At 40.7% G+C, this 14,289-nt stretch overlaps 1 protein-coding gene across 1 annotated transcript; it reads right to left on the reverse strand.

Moving 5' to 3' along the window:
• Positions 1-8,935: 8,935 nt before the first annotated feature.
• On the reverse strand, positions 8,936-11,074 carry LOC131688223 (uncharacterized). Its single transcript, XM_058972395.1, has one exon. The coding sequence runs from the start codon at positions 11,072-11,074 to the stop codon at positions 8,936-8,938; it is 2,139 nt and encodes a 712-aa protein (XP_058828378.1).
• Between the last annotated feature and the right edge of the window lie 3,215 nt (positions 11,075-14,289).

The following is a 14,289-nucleotide window of genomic DNA, read 5'->3' on the forward strand; positions in this document are numbered from 1 at the left end:
GTTTTTATCACATCGTTTCATATGCAAAAATAACGATTTCGAACCCACTACATTTGTGGCGAGGTCATGCTGTGTTACCTATTAAATAGCAGCAAAATCAAAAGAGATATAGACAAAGTGTCAAATAAAAAGTTATAGAGAACATTTAGGGGCATCAAATGAACAATAGTAACGATAAATTTTGTTGATTAATAATTAGAATAATTGAAGACCTCTCCACAAAACACAAATTTTGAGTTATTTCGGTAGTAAAAAATCATTTATTACACTTAACTAAAAGATATTTGTACATACACTGATAGGACGTTTTCTCAGCTTTCCAATGAAATCTTGTAAATGACGATATAAAGCACATTTTTTTAGATTAGAGTCTTTTAAGCACTTGAAAGTCGGTTACAGGAAAAGTATAGTAATGAAATTACAAAGAAATGAGAAGAGATAGGAATATGACGTCCAAGAACAAATTATGATTCGTCCTAAAACCCAACTTTTGGATAATGGATATTGCTATAATCATACTTCATTATTTCGAGAAAATTAGCAAAAACCTCCTCAAAAACACTAACTTTTAACTACTTTACAGCTAAAAGGTAATTAAAACTAATTAACCAAAAGATATGAGAACACCATTCAATAGGAAATTTTCTCACCTTTCGAATGGAACTAATAGATTTAAAATACATAGTACACTTTCAAAGTTAGAAGCATTTTAAGACAAATAAGTTTTTTACACAAAAAGTTCAATAACTCTGAAACGGTTGAGATTTGGTGGTATGTGTAGAACAATTTTTTTCTCCAAATATGACAATTTATCACCCCCCGAGATGTTCTTACCCATGAATCAAACTCCTTGTATGTACTGTATAAATGAGTAAATAAGGGCACTTTGCATCTATTTAAAAATTTCAATTGTATTTTTTCTTGTGTTCCAACCGCATGATGTTGGATTTGGTGTCATGCTATCCGCGCACATACCAAACAACATACTCACTGTATAACCCTTTCCGATAGCACAATAATTATCTTCTGCGAACCCTATACGGCGGAGACGCTCATTAATGTATAAAGATTCGTCACGCCTCTTGCCATCACACGAACCAAACCCCGATACATTGAATCCGTTATCCATTTTTCCAAGATAGCCGCCAACCAGACTTCCCAAATGAACATCGAACACCATGTTCGTTCTAGTTTTGTGCTCATCATAAACCCACATTTCATTTCGTGTGTAAACTCGAACGCGCTAATGCGTACCAAAACACGTACACATGTTCGTCTGCATAACCGAACCCCATGTACGTACGCGGTGTTCGTACACACAGGTTCTTGACACTAGTTTTCTCTTTCTATCACTCATCATCACTAGTGTTGACTCATTCTGTGCAGACTTGTCGATGTTCATGGGAAGACTGCCGCCAACTATGTAAACTTCCTTTGACGAGTAATACTATGGAATATCACAGCAAAAAGCACGTTTTGAAATAAAATTTCTTCTTAACAGTAAATATAAGTTCATAGAAGAAAAAAAATTATGGGGAGATTTTTTTTTGTAAAAATGTTCTTCTTGAGACTAAAATTTTTTTGACAATCGAATTTTTTTATACTATTTTAGACATGCTTCGTTTATTTTTTGTTATCGATTTTTAACATTTCATGTGGATTTTTTTTTCAGAAATTATATTTCAAGCGCAGCACACTTTAATGGTGTCCGAATAAGCTAAAAATTACATTGGTTAATTTTTCGAAGAAGTCAAAATTTGTAGAAAATTTTGGTTTGGTGGGATATTAGAATATGGCCATTTTTATTGGCACCTTCCTTATTGAACATTGGTCATACAAATTTTGGCTTTGAACTTTGAGGCCCCGCTTTAATTTTCAAAATCTTCAAATCTTTTTTAGATTTTCCCATACTAATTTCTATTACTACATTTTTGCCTTTCTCATATAGAAAGGTTATGCAATCACTCTGAAAAACGTCAACCTAATCCCGGCCCGGAGGGCCGAGTGTCATATCCCATTCGACTCAGTTCGTCGAGATCGGAAAAAGTCTGTATGTGTGTGTGTATGTGTGTGTATGTATGTGCGTATGTGTCAAATAATGTCACTCATTTTTCTCAGAGATGGCTGGACCGATTTGCCCAAACTTAGTCTCAAATGAAAGGTGCAACCTTCCCATCGGCTGCTATTGAATTTTGGATCGATCGGAATTCTGGTTCCGGAATTACGGGTTTCAGAGTGCGGCCACACAGAAATTTCTCATAAAAACTATAGGAAAAATTAAAAATAGAATTTTTATTTTTGATGCTAAATGTATTCAAGGTGCATAAAACGTCGAGATTTGATGCAAACACGAAAAAAATTTGACGAAGATTCACTTTTTTGGATTTTGCACATTTTTGCCTTTCTCATATAGAAAGGTTATGCAATCACTCTGAAAAACGTCAACCTAATCCCGGCAAATTTTTTTTTCGACTCGCATAAGGTTTCTGGATTTTAACAGGGGCGTAGTTGATGGTTTACGAAGAGGGGTTACACCCCCCCCCCCTCTACTGTTCACTCCCCTCCTTTAAAAATCTCCTTAAATCACCCCTCAGACCACCACCTCATACCCCTCCCTTTCAACCCCATCATCTTTAAACCACCACTATATTACAAAGCATACCAATTTAAGCTGGGGAGTCGTTCATTCATGGGACTTTCGCCCTCCTCACATACCCATCCCCGCATGACAAAATGAGTTAGCAAGCAGATAACATTGATCTAATGCTGATTAGGCTAATGGAGTATGATATTTTTTTGTTTCAAGTGTTTCACCGTCAACACGTAGCTCATCAAGTTCGTGGCTGGCATGCCATTGTGTATAAGTGCAAAGTGTACTAAGAATGTAATGGACATTTCCACAATTATGTTGAACATAAAAAGCCTCCGTGCCATAGTTTAGAGAAATGAGAAAGGCACAATTGCACCGCTAGGTGGATTAAAACAGGTTTTTCCTGTTTTATTTCGACTATGTTAGTCACATTTTCTTTTTTACATTTTAACGACATTCAATTAGCTGGAGATTACTGGGTAGGAAAAGTTATGAAAATTAGAGCCATAGTACTCAAGTGAGAGCAAGGATGTGAAGTAAACAGATCGGAAAACTAGAAGTGGCAGGGTCATTAGAGCAGGCTTAATATCGTACGGGCTTAATCTTTGTCTTCTGCTAATGAGGGTCGAGCATAGGCAGCATAACTACGAATCACCCGCGTTCATTAGCATGTGTCGTGGTATAGATAGACGTGTCTGTCTTTACCGTGACAACCGACAATTACTAAAAATCTCAAATGCAAGCAAAATGCCAGTGGCAGATCCAGTGTGAGGGATCCCCGAGAAATTTCCACTTATTGAGAAGTTACAAAGTAGTTTCAATTTTATATAAGCTTCAAACGCAAACCAAATTTGGCCACCAAAACTGCTTTTCGTAAGAGAGGCGGGGGGCGGTAAGGTATTTTCGGCGAAAAAAATATCGGAATCAAAAAAAAAATTAGCGTTGCAGAAAAGGTCGGATATCGTCCTGTAGATGGACAACATTGAAACCGATCGACAATAATCTTTCTATATGAGAAAGGCAAAAGGATAAATTCAATTCTTTTTATAGTTAGTAAGGACGATAAGTGTTGTGTTTCTATCTCGCATCGCGTTTTAGTGAGTGTCACTGTCACTCGTTCAATTTTCAGCATTTTTCAATGACGTTTTGAGAAAACATTGCTCAATTGTGTTATTATTTGGAAATTTAATGAATATAGTAACACTCTCTGTATGGCTACAGCAAATTAATAAAAATACGGTTTTTGCGTACAGCGTAATGCACAATGTTCATTCCAAAATAGAAATTTTATACTTTTCTATATCCGCCCCTGGTCATAACCTAACCTGACTTAATGGTCTCGCGCTAATATATCTAGCCAAACATGTCAAATGGCCCTAAGTGAAAATGACAGTTTCTGTTTGTTTACTTTCTCTTTCTCTAATAACTCGGCAGTTTATACGTTTATTATTCAACTGTTAGCAGAATAAACTAGTTGAAATCAGAGTTTTTCGATATATCCTGAAGCAGTATTGAAAAGTTTAAAGATAGCGCCGTATTAATCGAAAGAGAAAGTAAACAAAGAGAGGCTCTTATTTGCACTTAGGACTATTTGACATGTTTGTCGAGATGTATGTTCAAGTATAGGTTTATACGATATACCTACGTAAATCATTGAAATGCATTATGAATTTTATATAGCAATTTCCTTGATATTCATAGGTGTACTATATTCATTTGAATCGTAAAAAGAAATAAATACTACTTATATTTGTTTTTTTTTTCTAAGAATATTCAAAACAAAATATTGTTAGCTAAGCTTACATTGAATTATTTTACTCGGTGAATTTAGAGAAACCTGATATTTCCAAATGAGCTCGCAATCACCTAAGTAGTAGTTATGCTTCTGCTGAGTCACAATATTTCTTTTCTGCAAAATAAATAAAATTGTATGAAGCAAAGAATGTAAAAAATACGGAGAGCAACACTTACATTGCTTCCACCAACTTGAAACTTGGGTGACAGAATAAATCCGTTTCCAACAGTAGAGTTTTTTGTTTTTCATTTTTACTATGCTTTATCGAGTAAAATAATGAAATTTTTACATTAACAATGTTAAGATAAACATAAAACCCGCCAACAAATTCCATTAGCCATACTTATGAAATACATAATCGTCTAATGGAATCAATATTGTACAGCTTTATAGCAGTTCGCTCACGAGACGACAGGACACACGCCCCAAAAAATATTCACTACGGATTTTATTCTACCTATTCCAACGCTGTTGCTGTTGCCGCGTTGTAATAGGTAAAATAAAATCCAAAGTGAATATTTTTTGTGGCGTGTGTCCTGTCGCCTCGTGAGTTCGCTCACGAGGCGACAGGACTTATAAGTCTTGACTTATGAAATTCTTAAGCCTTTTTTCATCAGTGTACATCTGATTGTGAATATTGTGCAATTTTCTGTTGCGATCCTATCGAATCGAGGCATTATAACAAGGGAGTTGTGCATGATTCCTCAAATGCAGAAATGATTTGTAAATTTTACCTTTTTAGTGAACCCTGATTGTATAAAATTCTAATCGTCAAATTTTGCGGATAGTGTCCACTGACAGTTTGTGTCGTACGGGCAGTAAAATACAAATGCGTCACTGAATCACAAACGAAAATCGATGAGAAGTGTACACTATTCACTTTAATTCACTCAAAAAAATTTTACCACTGTCAAAAACATATGTTGTGAACTAAATCCTTGATGGGTTACACTTGCAACAAATCCAACACTCGCGACGTTAGCTTACGGTGTCGATTTTGTTCGCGGGACTTCGAGAGGTTCGCGGGTACTACTGGGCTTCGAATTTTTGATGGGAAGAAAAAAGACGTGGTGTCTCTTACGCATTTATTTTCAGACTAACTAATACAATTCATTTGCTTGCCTTCGTGGCATTTGAGTGTATAGGTAGAAACCTGCATTTGCCATTTCCTGCTACCAACCAAATCGCATATTATGTTATTTACACTCTTATTTCTAACTAGCTATATCTAAATTCATTTCACAACAAAAAACATTTTATTAATTTTGAATTATTCTTATTTCGGCTTCACAACATCCCGGGGCCCGTTGAAACCCTCCGTTTCAACCACTATTGCTCTTGATAGTCTGCTGAGATGTCGACATTCGAATAACTGCCTGAGTCATCAGCTATTTCCATTGGGAGGAGACGGACTTCCGTAATTGCTCGCTTGTAAAGTCCTCGAGCGGTTTTCACCAAAACAACACGCACCAATCCAGAGTCGCCTGCAAATGTCTTTACTACCCGACCAAGGTTCCATAGAAATGGTGGTAGATTATCCTGCTTCAATAACACAAGTGCACCTAGTTGAATGTTGTCATTGGGGTTCTTCCATTTCGCGCGTTGATGCAGCTGACCGAGATAATCCCTGGACCAACATTTCCAGAAATTTTGAACTGAACGACGCATTTCCTGGAAACGTGATAGTCGCGTGACCTTGAGATCGGTGCAATCGGGCTCGGGAATCGAAAACATTGGTTCCCCGATAAGGAAGTGTCCTGGAGTTAACACCTCTAAATCGTCTGGATGGTCTGTCAGGGGGGTGAGAGGCCGAGAATTGAGTATACTCTCGATGTGAACTGCTGCTGTCATCAATTCATCTGCTGTGAACGATCGACCACCAAAGATACGGCGAAAATGGAACTTAAAAGACTTTACTCCGGCCTCCCAGAGTCCCCCGAAGTGCGGAGACCGAGCCGGGATAAAATGAAATGTGATTCCCGACTCAAGGCAGTAGTTCTCCCAGTGATCTGTCTGGAACTGTTGTATGTAGCGTCTGCGTAAGTCCTGCATCTCGCGATCAGCACCAACGAACGCAGTACCATTATCACAATGCAACTCAGTCAAACGCCCACGACGAGATACGAACCGTTTAATTGCATTTATGCATGCGGCGGATGTTAAATCGGGAACGACCTCGAAGTGCACTGCTTTCACCGCCATGCATACAAAAACCGCAACATACATTTTAACGTTGGCACTTCTCCCAACTAACGGACGCACATTGAACGGCCCACAGTAGTCCAAACCGGACTTTGAGAAGACACGAGCAGGAGTTACTCGAACCGATGAAAGTGGAGCCATCTGCTGTTGTGAAGGTGCTGGATTGCAGCGAAAACATGTGATGCATTTTCTCACTGTCCTGCGAGCAAGTTCTCGGCCTCGAAGCGGCCAAAATCTTTGTCGAATAGTTGCGAATAATAAAGACGGGCCGGAGTGTGCCGTCTGAAGATGCAATGATCGCGCGATCAATTCCCCGAAACGATGATGTGCCGGTAACACCATTGGATACCTGCGGTCGAAAGTGTCCTTGAGGTTTTTTAAACGACTATCAAGTCGCAGCAATCCATATTCGTCCAGTATCAAATTCATGTTTTTGAGAGGCGAATTATTTCCCAAAACGACAGTGTGGTTAGGTCGAATGTTTTTCAATTCAAACTGACGAATTTCTTGGGGAAATGTAGTTGCCTGGCATAGTCGAACTAGTCTTTTCAAAGCACCTTCAATATCCTTAGAATGTAGACGTTCGATGATGCGTTGTTGTCTTGAGATCCGACAATTGTTGAAAAAACGTATACACCAAGCCACAACTCTCAGCAACCTTCAAAGCTCCGAGTACCGCTCAAACAAACCATCTTCGATCGTGACTGTTGCTAATACGACCATTTCCCGTCGTTCAGCATTTAATGTTCTCTGTGTTGGTGCAGATAGACTTGGCAATATGATTGGCCAGGGTTCGACCATATTCGAAAGAAAGCTAGCAGCATGCCACCACAATGTGTCATTCAAAATCTGGCTAGGACGTGTCCCACGAGACACACGATCGGCTGGGTTTTGGAATGTTGGTACATGTCTCCATTCGCATCCTTTGGTGAGTTATTGTATCTCAGCGATCCGATTAGAGATAAAAACCTTCCAAATTGCAGGAGGGGAGCGAATCCAATGGAGAACAATCGTCGAGTCCGTCCAAAACGTTGCAGTTCCAGTGAAGTCTGTAGTAGTTCGAACCTTTTCCATCAACTGACTTCCTAATAAAGCAGCGCAAAGCTCTAGACGAGGAATTGTCAATGGTCGTACAGGTGCGACTCGAGATTTCGAAATGAGTAGTCGCGTTATCAGCTGTCCCTCCATGTCTGGGCCCGTAACATAGATACAGCAACCGTACCCTTTCGTGGAGGCGTCGCAGAAACAGTGTAGTGTATACTCTCGGTTGATGTTCCCTACGATGCGTCGAGGAATCTTTAGTTGCTGAAGCTGTATTAATTCTTGGCGGAATCCTAACCACCAAATCCGATCTTCCTCGGAAACCTCTTCATCCCAGCCAATCTTTTTCACCCAGAGACGTTGCACGAATATTTTGGCGCTAACTACAACTGGTCCGACTGATCCGAGCGGGTCAAAAAGCGATAACATTTCCGATACCACCAAACGTTTGTCCGTCGTCGCCAGCGCTGGAATTTTGAAGGCCAGTTGGTCCGACAGAGGGTGCCACAAGAGGCCAAGAGTTTTCAATCCTTCTGCACGTCCAATCTCCAACTCTGAAGTAACATCCCACAGCTCTTGGGGAACATGCTTCAATGCTGCTAAGTCATTTGAACATCACTTCCTTAGTGAGAATCCGCCAAGCGAAAGCAAATTACACAGCTCGGCACAATCTGCTGCGACCTCCTCTATGTCGTCGCCACCAGCTAGAACATCGTCAACGTAAATTCGCTTAGTAACAATTTGTGCAGCCCGAGGAAAATTTTGACCCTCGTCTTCCGCAAGTTGATTTAAGACCCTGGCAGCATGATAGGGTGAACTAGACAGACCATATGTGACGGTTTTCAGTTGGTAATACTTCAGTGGTCCGGACGGATCCTTTCGCCAAATAATTTATTGGAACTTGCGGTCTTCTTGATGCACCCAGACCTGCCTGAACATTTTTTCTGCGTCTGCCGTGAAAACAAATCGAGGCATCCGAAAATTGATCACAGTAGCCAGCAAAGGAGGTTGCACTGTAGGACCACTGTGGAGAATATCATTCAACGAAAGCTTGCCTGCTGCCTTACTGCTACCATCAAAGACGACGCGAATTTTTGTCGTGCTACTCTCGGGACGAAGAACGGCATGGTGGGGGAGAAAAAACTGCGGGCCTACAATACGTGAACATTCCTCCATATGTCCTAACTGCTCGTAATCTTCCATGAACTGTGTATAGGCTTCACGTAAACGCACATTTCCCGCAAATCGTCGCTCCATCATCACGAATCGCCGCAATGCTGGTGTATAAGAGTCCTCTAATAGGGATATCATATTTTCTCGAAATGGCAGCCGAACGATGTAACGTCCATCCTTATCTCTGGACACTGTATCACGAAAATGGGATTCAACTTCTTGCTCTTCCTGAGATGGTGATTTTCCGATGTCGAAATTTTCGATCTCTCTTGAATATTCAAATCTTGTCCTATTGCGACGTGACACACCACCTTATTCTTATCCGTTGTAGCGAGTTTGCCTGAAACTACGTAGCCCAGAAGAGTTTTCTGCAACAGAGGAAATTCATTAGCAAGAATGAACTGATGCGGTTCGATAAGGGTATAAAACAGTTCCGCTCTAATAATCAGGTCAACTCCACGGCTGATATTAAATCTCGGGTCCGCTAATGGTATGTTGGGGGGAATTTTCCAGTGAGACACATCCACATGTTGACTAGGCAAACAAACTGTCAACTTTGGCAGCACCAGGTAGTTCAACGGATGTTCGAATGTGCCAAAACGAGAAACAATAATGGTATCCACTCTATGGTGTACAGTGACAGCGGCCTGGCCTATGCCGCTAATGGGAAGGTTGATTCGCGAGCGCTTCAAGCCCAAACGTTGACACAGTGCCTCCGAAATAAAATTGGATTGAGATCCACTATCCAACAAGGCTCTGGTATGATGAGTTTTACCACTGATATCCTGAATACCAACAACAGCTGTTGATAGAAAGACGACGTTATCCTGGCGCTCATTGGATTCAGTAAGAGTCGTAACATTTCCATGTGGGTGATACGAGAAAGCTGGTTCTAACGCGACACGATTGGCAGGTGACATATGCGATTGTTCCTCCCCTACCAACGGCGAAGTACTGTGCTCCTCATTTGTACAGATAGCCGTTGCTGCTTGGGTGACAGCTGACGAATGCTTTTCCTCTCCGTGTGGTACTGTTGCTACTGGTGGTAGGTGCAGCAAAGTGTGGTGTTTTTTAGCACACGTTCTGCACAGACTGCTGTTACAATCCCTGGCCATATGCCCACCGCGCAAGCAATTTATACATAAGCGATGAGTTTTTGCAAATTCGAGGCGTTTGTTGGGTGTTTGCCTAAGGAAGGTTTCGCATTGAGTTACCATATGTGGCTGTTTACATCCTGGGCATCTTGGCACATTGTCGGAGGCCACATGAGACGAAAACGGTTTTCCCTTATTCAGTTTAGAGTTAGAGCCTGTAGAGAGCGTACCACTAACGATCTTGCATTTTTGCAGCGGACGCGATCTTTTATGGATAAACTCTAGCAAGTCACTATACTGAGGTGCTTCTTCGTCCTTACACCTGTTCTCCCATTCCAACAGAGATTTTTCGTCCAGTAGACTGCTCAGTCGTTCCACTAGAAAGGAGTTCCAGTGACTCTCCGGTTCTTCCAGCTTGTCCAAAATACCAACATGACGGTTGAATTCGTCTGCGACTTCAGCGAGACTAGCAGCGGAATCCTTGCGCGCGGAAGGGATTTTTAGAATCGCCGACATATGTTGCTTCACGAGAAAGTTGACATTTTCATACCGATCGGTGATAGTCTTCCACGCGAGCGCATAGTTGTCTGACGTTATCGCAAAGGAAGCTATTAGCCGGGCAGCTTCACCCTTGAGGGAGCTGCGCAGATAGTGCATCTTTTGTACTCCCGAAAGATTAGTATTAGTGTGGATCACGGATTTGAAAAGGTCTCTAAATTCAATCCACTCCTCCGGATTTCCTCTAAATTCCGGAATGCGAAGTTCAGGAAGCTTCACCGGTAGTGTGTGGTTAGCAAGAGGCTGATGTCCTACAGCGGTTACGATGGGATTTTGCTCTGTTGTGAGTTGTGGCAGAATGGTTAGCAGCGCTGCCTTCAGCTCGTAGTACATTGTTTGGAACTGCAACCGGGTATCTGAAAAACTTTCCACTTCATTCTCGAGTACCTCGATTTCCTCCTGAACACACTCGAACTTTTCCCAGAGGTCATCGAGATGTGTGATCCTAATTGCCACTTGATTTGTCTGGTCCGGTGTAAATTCCATATAGAATTTCTGAATGAGTTCCGCCGAACCAAGAATATTGCTTCTCCGCCGCAACAGAGTTTTGTAATGGAGAGAATGTTTGTCCGGAGTCGATTTCGAGGAAGATTTCCTGGTGGCGACCTTCTTTGGAGCCATTACAAAAATGGTATACAATTAGTCACCTAATTCGATGTGGTCTGGACACGTGGCAAAACTTAACCTCAACTGCTGGATTTGCTGCTTGACGACGGCTTTTCGGGAATCCGTAACAATTCCGTGTTGAGGGGTGTCGGTCGACGACGAGAGTGAGTTGTCCAGTTTTAACCAACTGGGTGCGAGAGTAATTCGACCACACCACCAGCAGCACGTGGAATCCCAATTCAACACTGTTATGTGGGAATTCCTCCCGGGTTTCGGCACCAACTTTGTTGTGAACTAAATCCTTGATGGGTTACACTTGCAAAAAATCCAACACTCGCGACGTTAGCTTACGGTGTCGATTTTGTTCGCGGGAATTCGAGAGGCTTGTTCGCGGGACTTCGAGAGGTTCGCGGGTACTACTGGGCTTCGAATTTTTGATGGGAAGAAAAAAGACGTGGTGTCTCTTACGCATTTATATTCAGACTAACTAATACAATTCATTTGCTTGCCTTCGTGGCATTTGAGTGTATAGGTAGAAACCTGCATTTGCCATTTCCTGCTACCAACCAAATCGCATATTATGTTATTTACACTCTTATTTCTAACTAGCTATATCTAAATTAATTTCACAACAAAAAACATTTTATTAATTTTGAATTATTCTTATTTCGGCTTCACAACAACATATATCTTATACATCCTTTTACATTTTCGAAAAATTAACGGATGTGGAAAAAATGGTAGCATCCGACGCGTATGGTTACTACGATCTTCTTATTGTCATGACTGCTAGGATCTCGGAGAATCGTTTTATTCGAACATGTACGTTAAATTCAATTTGTATACTACAATCAAATACAAATATGTATTTCCTACAACCTAGAGTAAAGGAATTAATATGTCTTAATGTTGTGAAGTCAAATAAGGTAAGAGTTTACGGGAATACAATAAGAATAATAACTACAAATAGATTTTTAAATATTCAGAATGTTGCCATAACTGGCGTTATTAGTAACATGATAATGCGCCTGATCTGCCACTATCAGGTACATGTGCGATTGATGCGAACGTTAATAGGAAGATACTGTACATTCGTTTTCATACGTGTCAGGCGTTTTGTTTAAAGCTAACGCTTTTTGTTTCTTTTGATCATGTTCATACAAGAGCTATTCCACAGAGGAACGCAAATCGGTATACTGATCAATCAATTATAATTTGTCTGAATCTGTGTAAAGTTAAACCGAAATCGATTTGCTTCATCGAAATGCTGTGTTCCATAAAGAGGCGACCTCAGTTTGATTATTCCTCATTTTTTTGCCTTTCTCAATAGAAAGGTATTGCAATTGCTCTGAAAACCGAATTTTTAACGGAGGCCCGGAGGGCCGAGTGACATATACCATTCGATTCAGTTCGTCGAGTTCGGCTAATGTCTGTGTGTGTGTATGTATGTGTGTATGTATGTATGTGTGTGTGTATGTGTGTGTATGTGACCAAAAATGTCACTCATTTTTCTCAGAGATGGCTGAACCGATTTTGACAAACTTAGTCTCAAATGAAAGGTGCAACGTTCCCATAGGCTGTTATTGAATTTCTAATGAATCCGACCTCCGGTTCCGGAATTACAGGGTGATGAGTACGAACACGCAGAAAATGTCGATTTTAATAAATTCTGCAATGAATGTATAAAGGTGAACATTTTTCCAAAATATGACCACAACAGCTTCGATTTGTAGTATTAGGTCACTAACATCCATTTAAAGTCTATTTGGCAACATTGGCCACCATCATCGGTTCCGGAAGCCCCGGCGGAAGTATCTAAATTCAGAATAACAGTCACATCGGTTTCTCGAAGATGGCTAGACCGATTCGACTAAACTTGGCCTCAAATGAAAGGTATTGCGTCCCCGTAAATGGCTATTTAATTTCATCCCGATCCGACTTCCGGTTCCGGAGTTACAGGTTGTGGCGTGCGATCACATAGCAAATTCTCAAACAACTTAAATTTGCTGTTCTAGGTCACCGACGGCCAACCAAACTTTCGTTGACTACATTGACCACCATAGACGGTTCCGGAAGTGCCCGGGAAAAGCGGCCATCTTTCAAAATTTACGAACTCACATCAGTTTCCCGGAAATGGTTGGGCCGATGTTCACAAACTTAGTCCCAAATGATATAATATCCCCACAGATGTCTATAAAATTTCGTACGGATCGCTTATATGGGTCCGGAAATATAGACTAAATCGTCAGGTCACATATGAAATTCCCATATAAAGCTAAGTATGCACCTCCTGCGAAATGAAATTTCCTATACAAAACCTATGCATAAAAAACGTCGCGAAATGTTCGCGAAAAAAATTTTCGTTTCCATTTCGTAAGCGAAAACGATAACGAAAAATGAAGTTAGCTGAGACACGGTTCGACAAACGATAAGTCTCATAATACTTCCGCGAGACGGCGCTGCTTTCTATGCGCTGTCACCAAGGCAAACTTTTTCCTTGCGAAATAATGGTCAGCGGTATTATTTCGCACGGAGGCTCGCGAAATTTTGACAGGTTGCAATGAAAAAATATAAGAAAACACAAGATTGGTAATTTTTTGTATTTTTTCATCGCAACCTGTCAATATTTCGTAGTTAAGAAATTCAATATATCGAATTTGAATGGTAAGTTTAAAAATATTACTGGAAGTGTGATGGTTTCTAGTTTTAAACAATTAAATTTAAATAATTAATATTATTTGCAGCACACCCGAACAAAGCAAATCAGCTCAACTAATCTTGTCTCAACATCCTGGATCTGGCAATCAGCCAATCAACATTAAATCGATGCAACCGCAGCAGTACCAACTACTCCAAATCCAGCAACAGCCAACAACCCCTCAAAAAAGGACCACATAGCAATTACTGCTCAAACGAACAACAGGAGTTTAGGAATGATGGACACATCGGAAAACATTTCATCGGCACAGTAAAACTTGTCTGCCACTATTTTTACCAGCGGTTGCGTTCCTGATTTAGAGAAATCGGAGTCAAGCACAAAAGCTATATTCCAGCCTTGGTTCCTACCAGTTCCTTGCATGAAAATATCACTGCCTCCACAGTGCTCGTGATTCCATTCCAGCAGCAGCAAGCAATCACTATTCGAGTGCTTATCGCCAACATTTCACAGCAAGCTCGGCAGCAGAACCACCTTCAACCATAACATCAGAAAATTAAGATTTCCTCCAGAC

The sequence above is a fragment of the Topomyia yanbarensis genome, chromosome 3 (genome assembly GCF_030247195.1).
Source record: "Topomyia yanbarensis strain Yona2022 chromosome 3, ASM3024719v1, whole genome shotgun sequence".
In the NCBI taxonomy this organism is placed as follows: Eukaryota; Metazoa; Arthropoda; class Insecta; order Diptera; family Culicidae; genus Topomyia; species Topomyia yanbarensis.

Bases quoted from the DNA above. Each gene is read 5' to 3' on its own strand.
- LOC131688223 (XM_058972395.1), bottom strand. From the start codon at position 11,074: ATGGCTCCAAAGAAGGTCGCCACCAGGAAATCTTCCTCGAAATCGACT.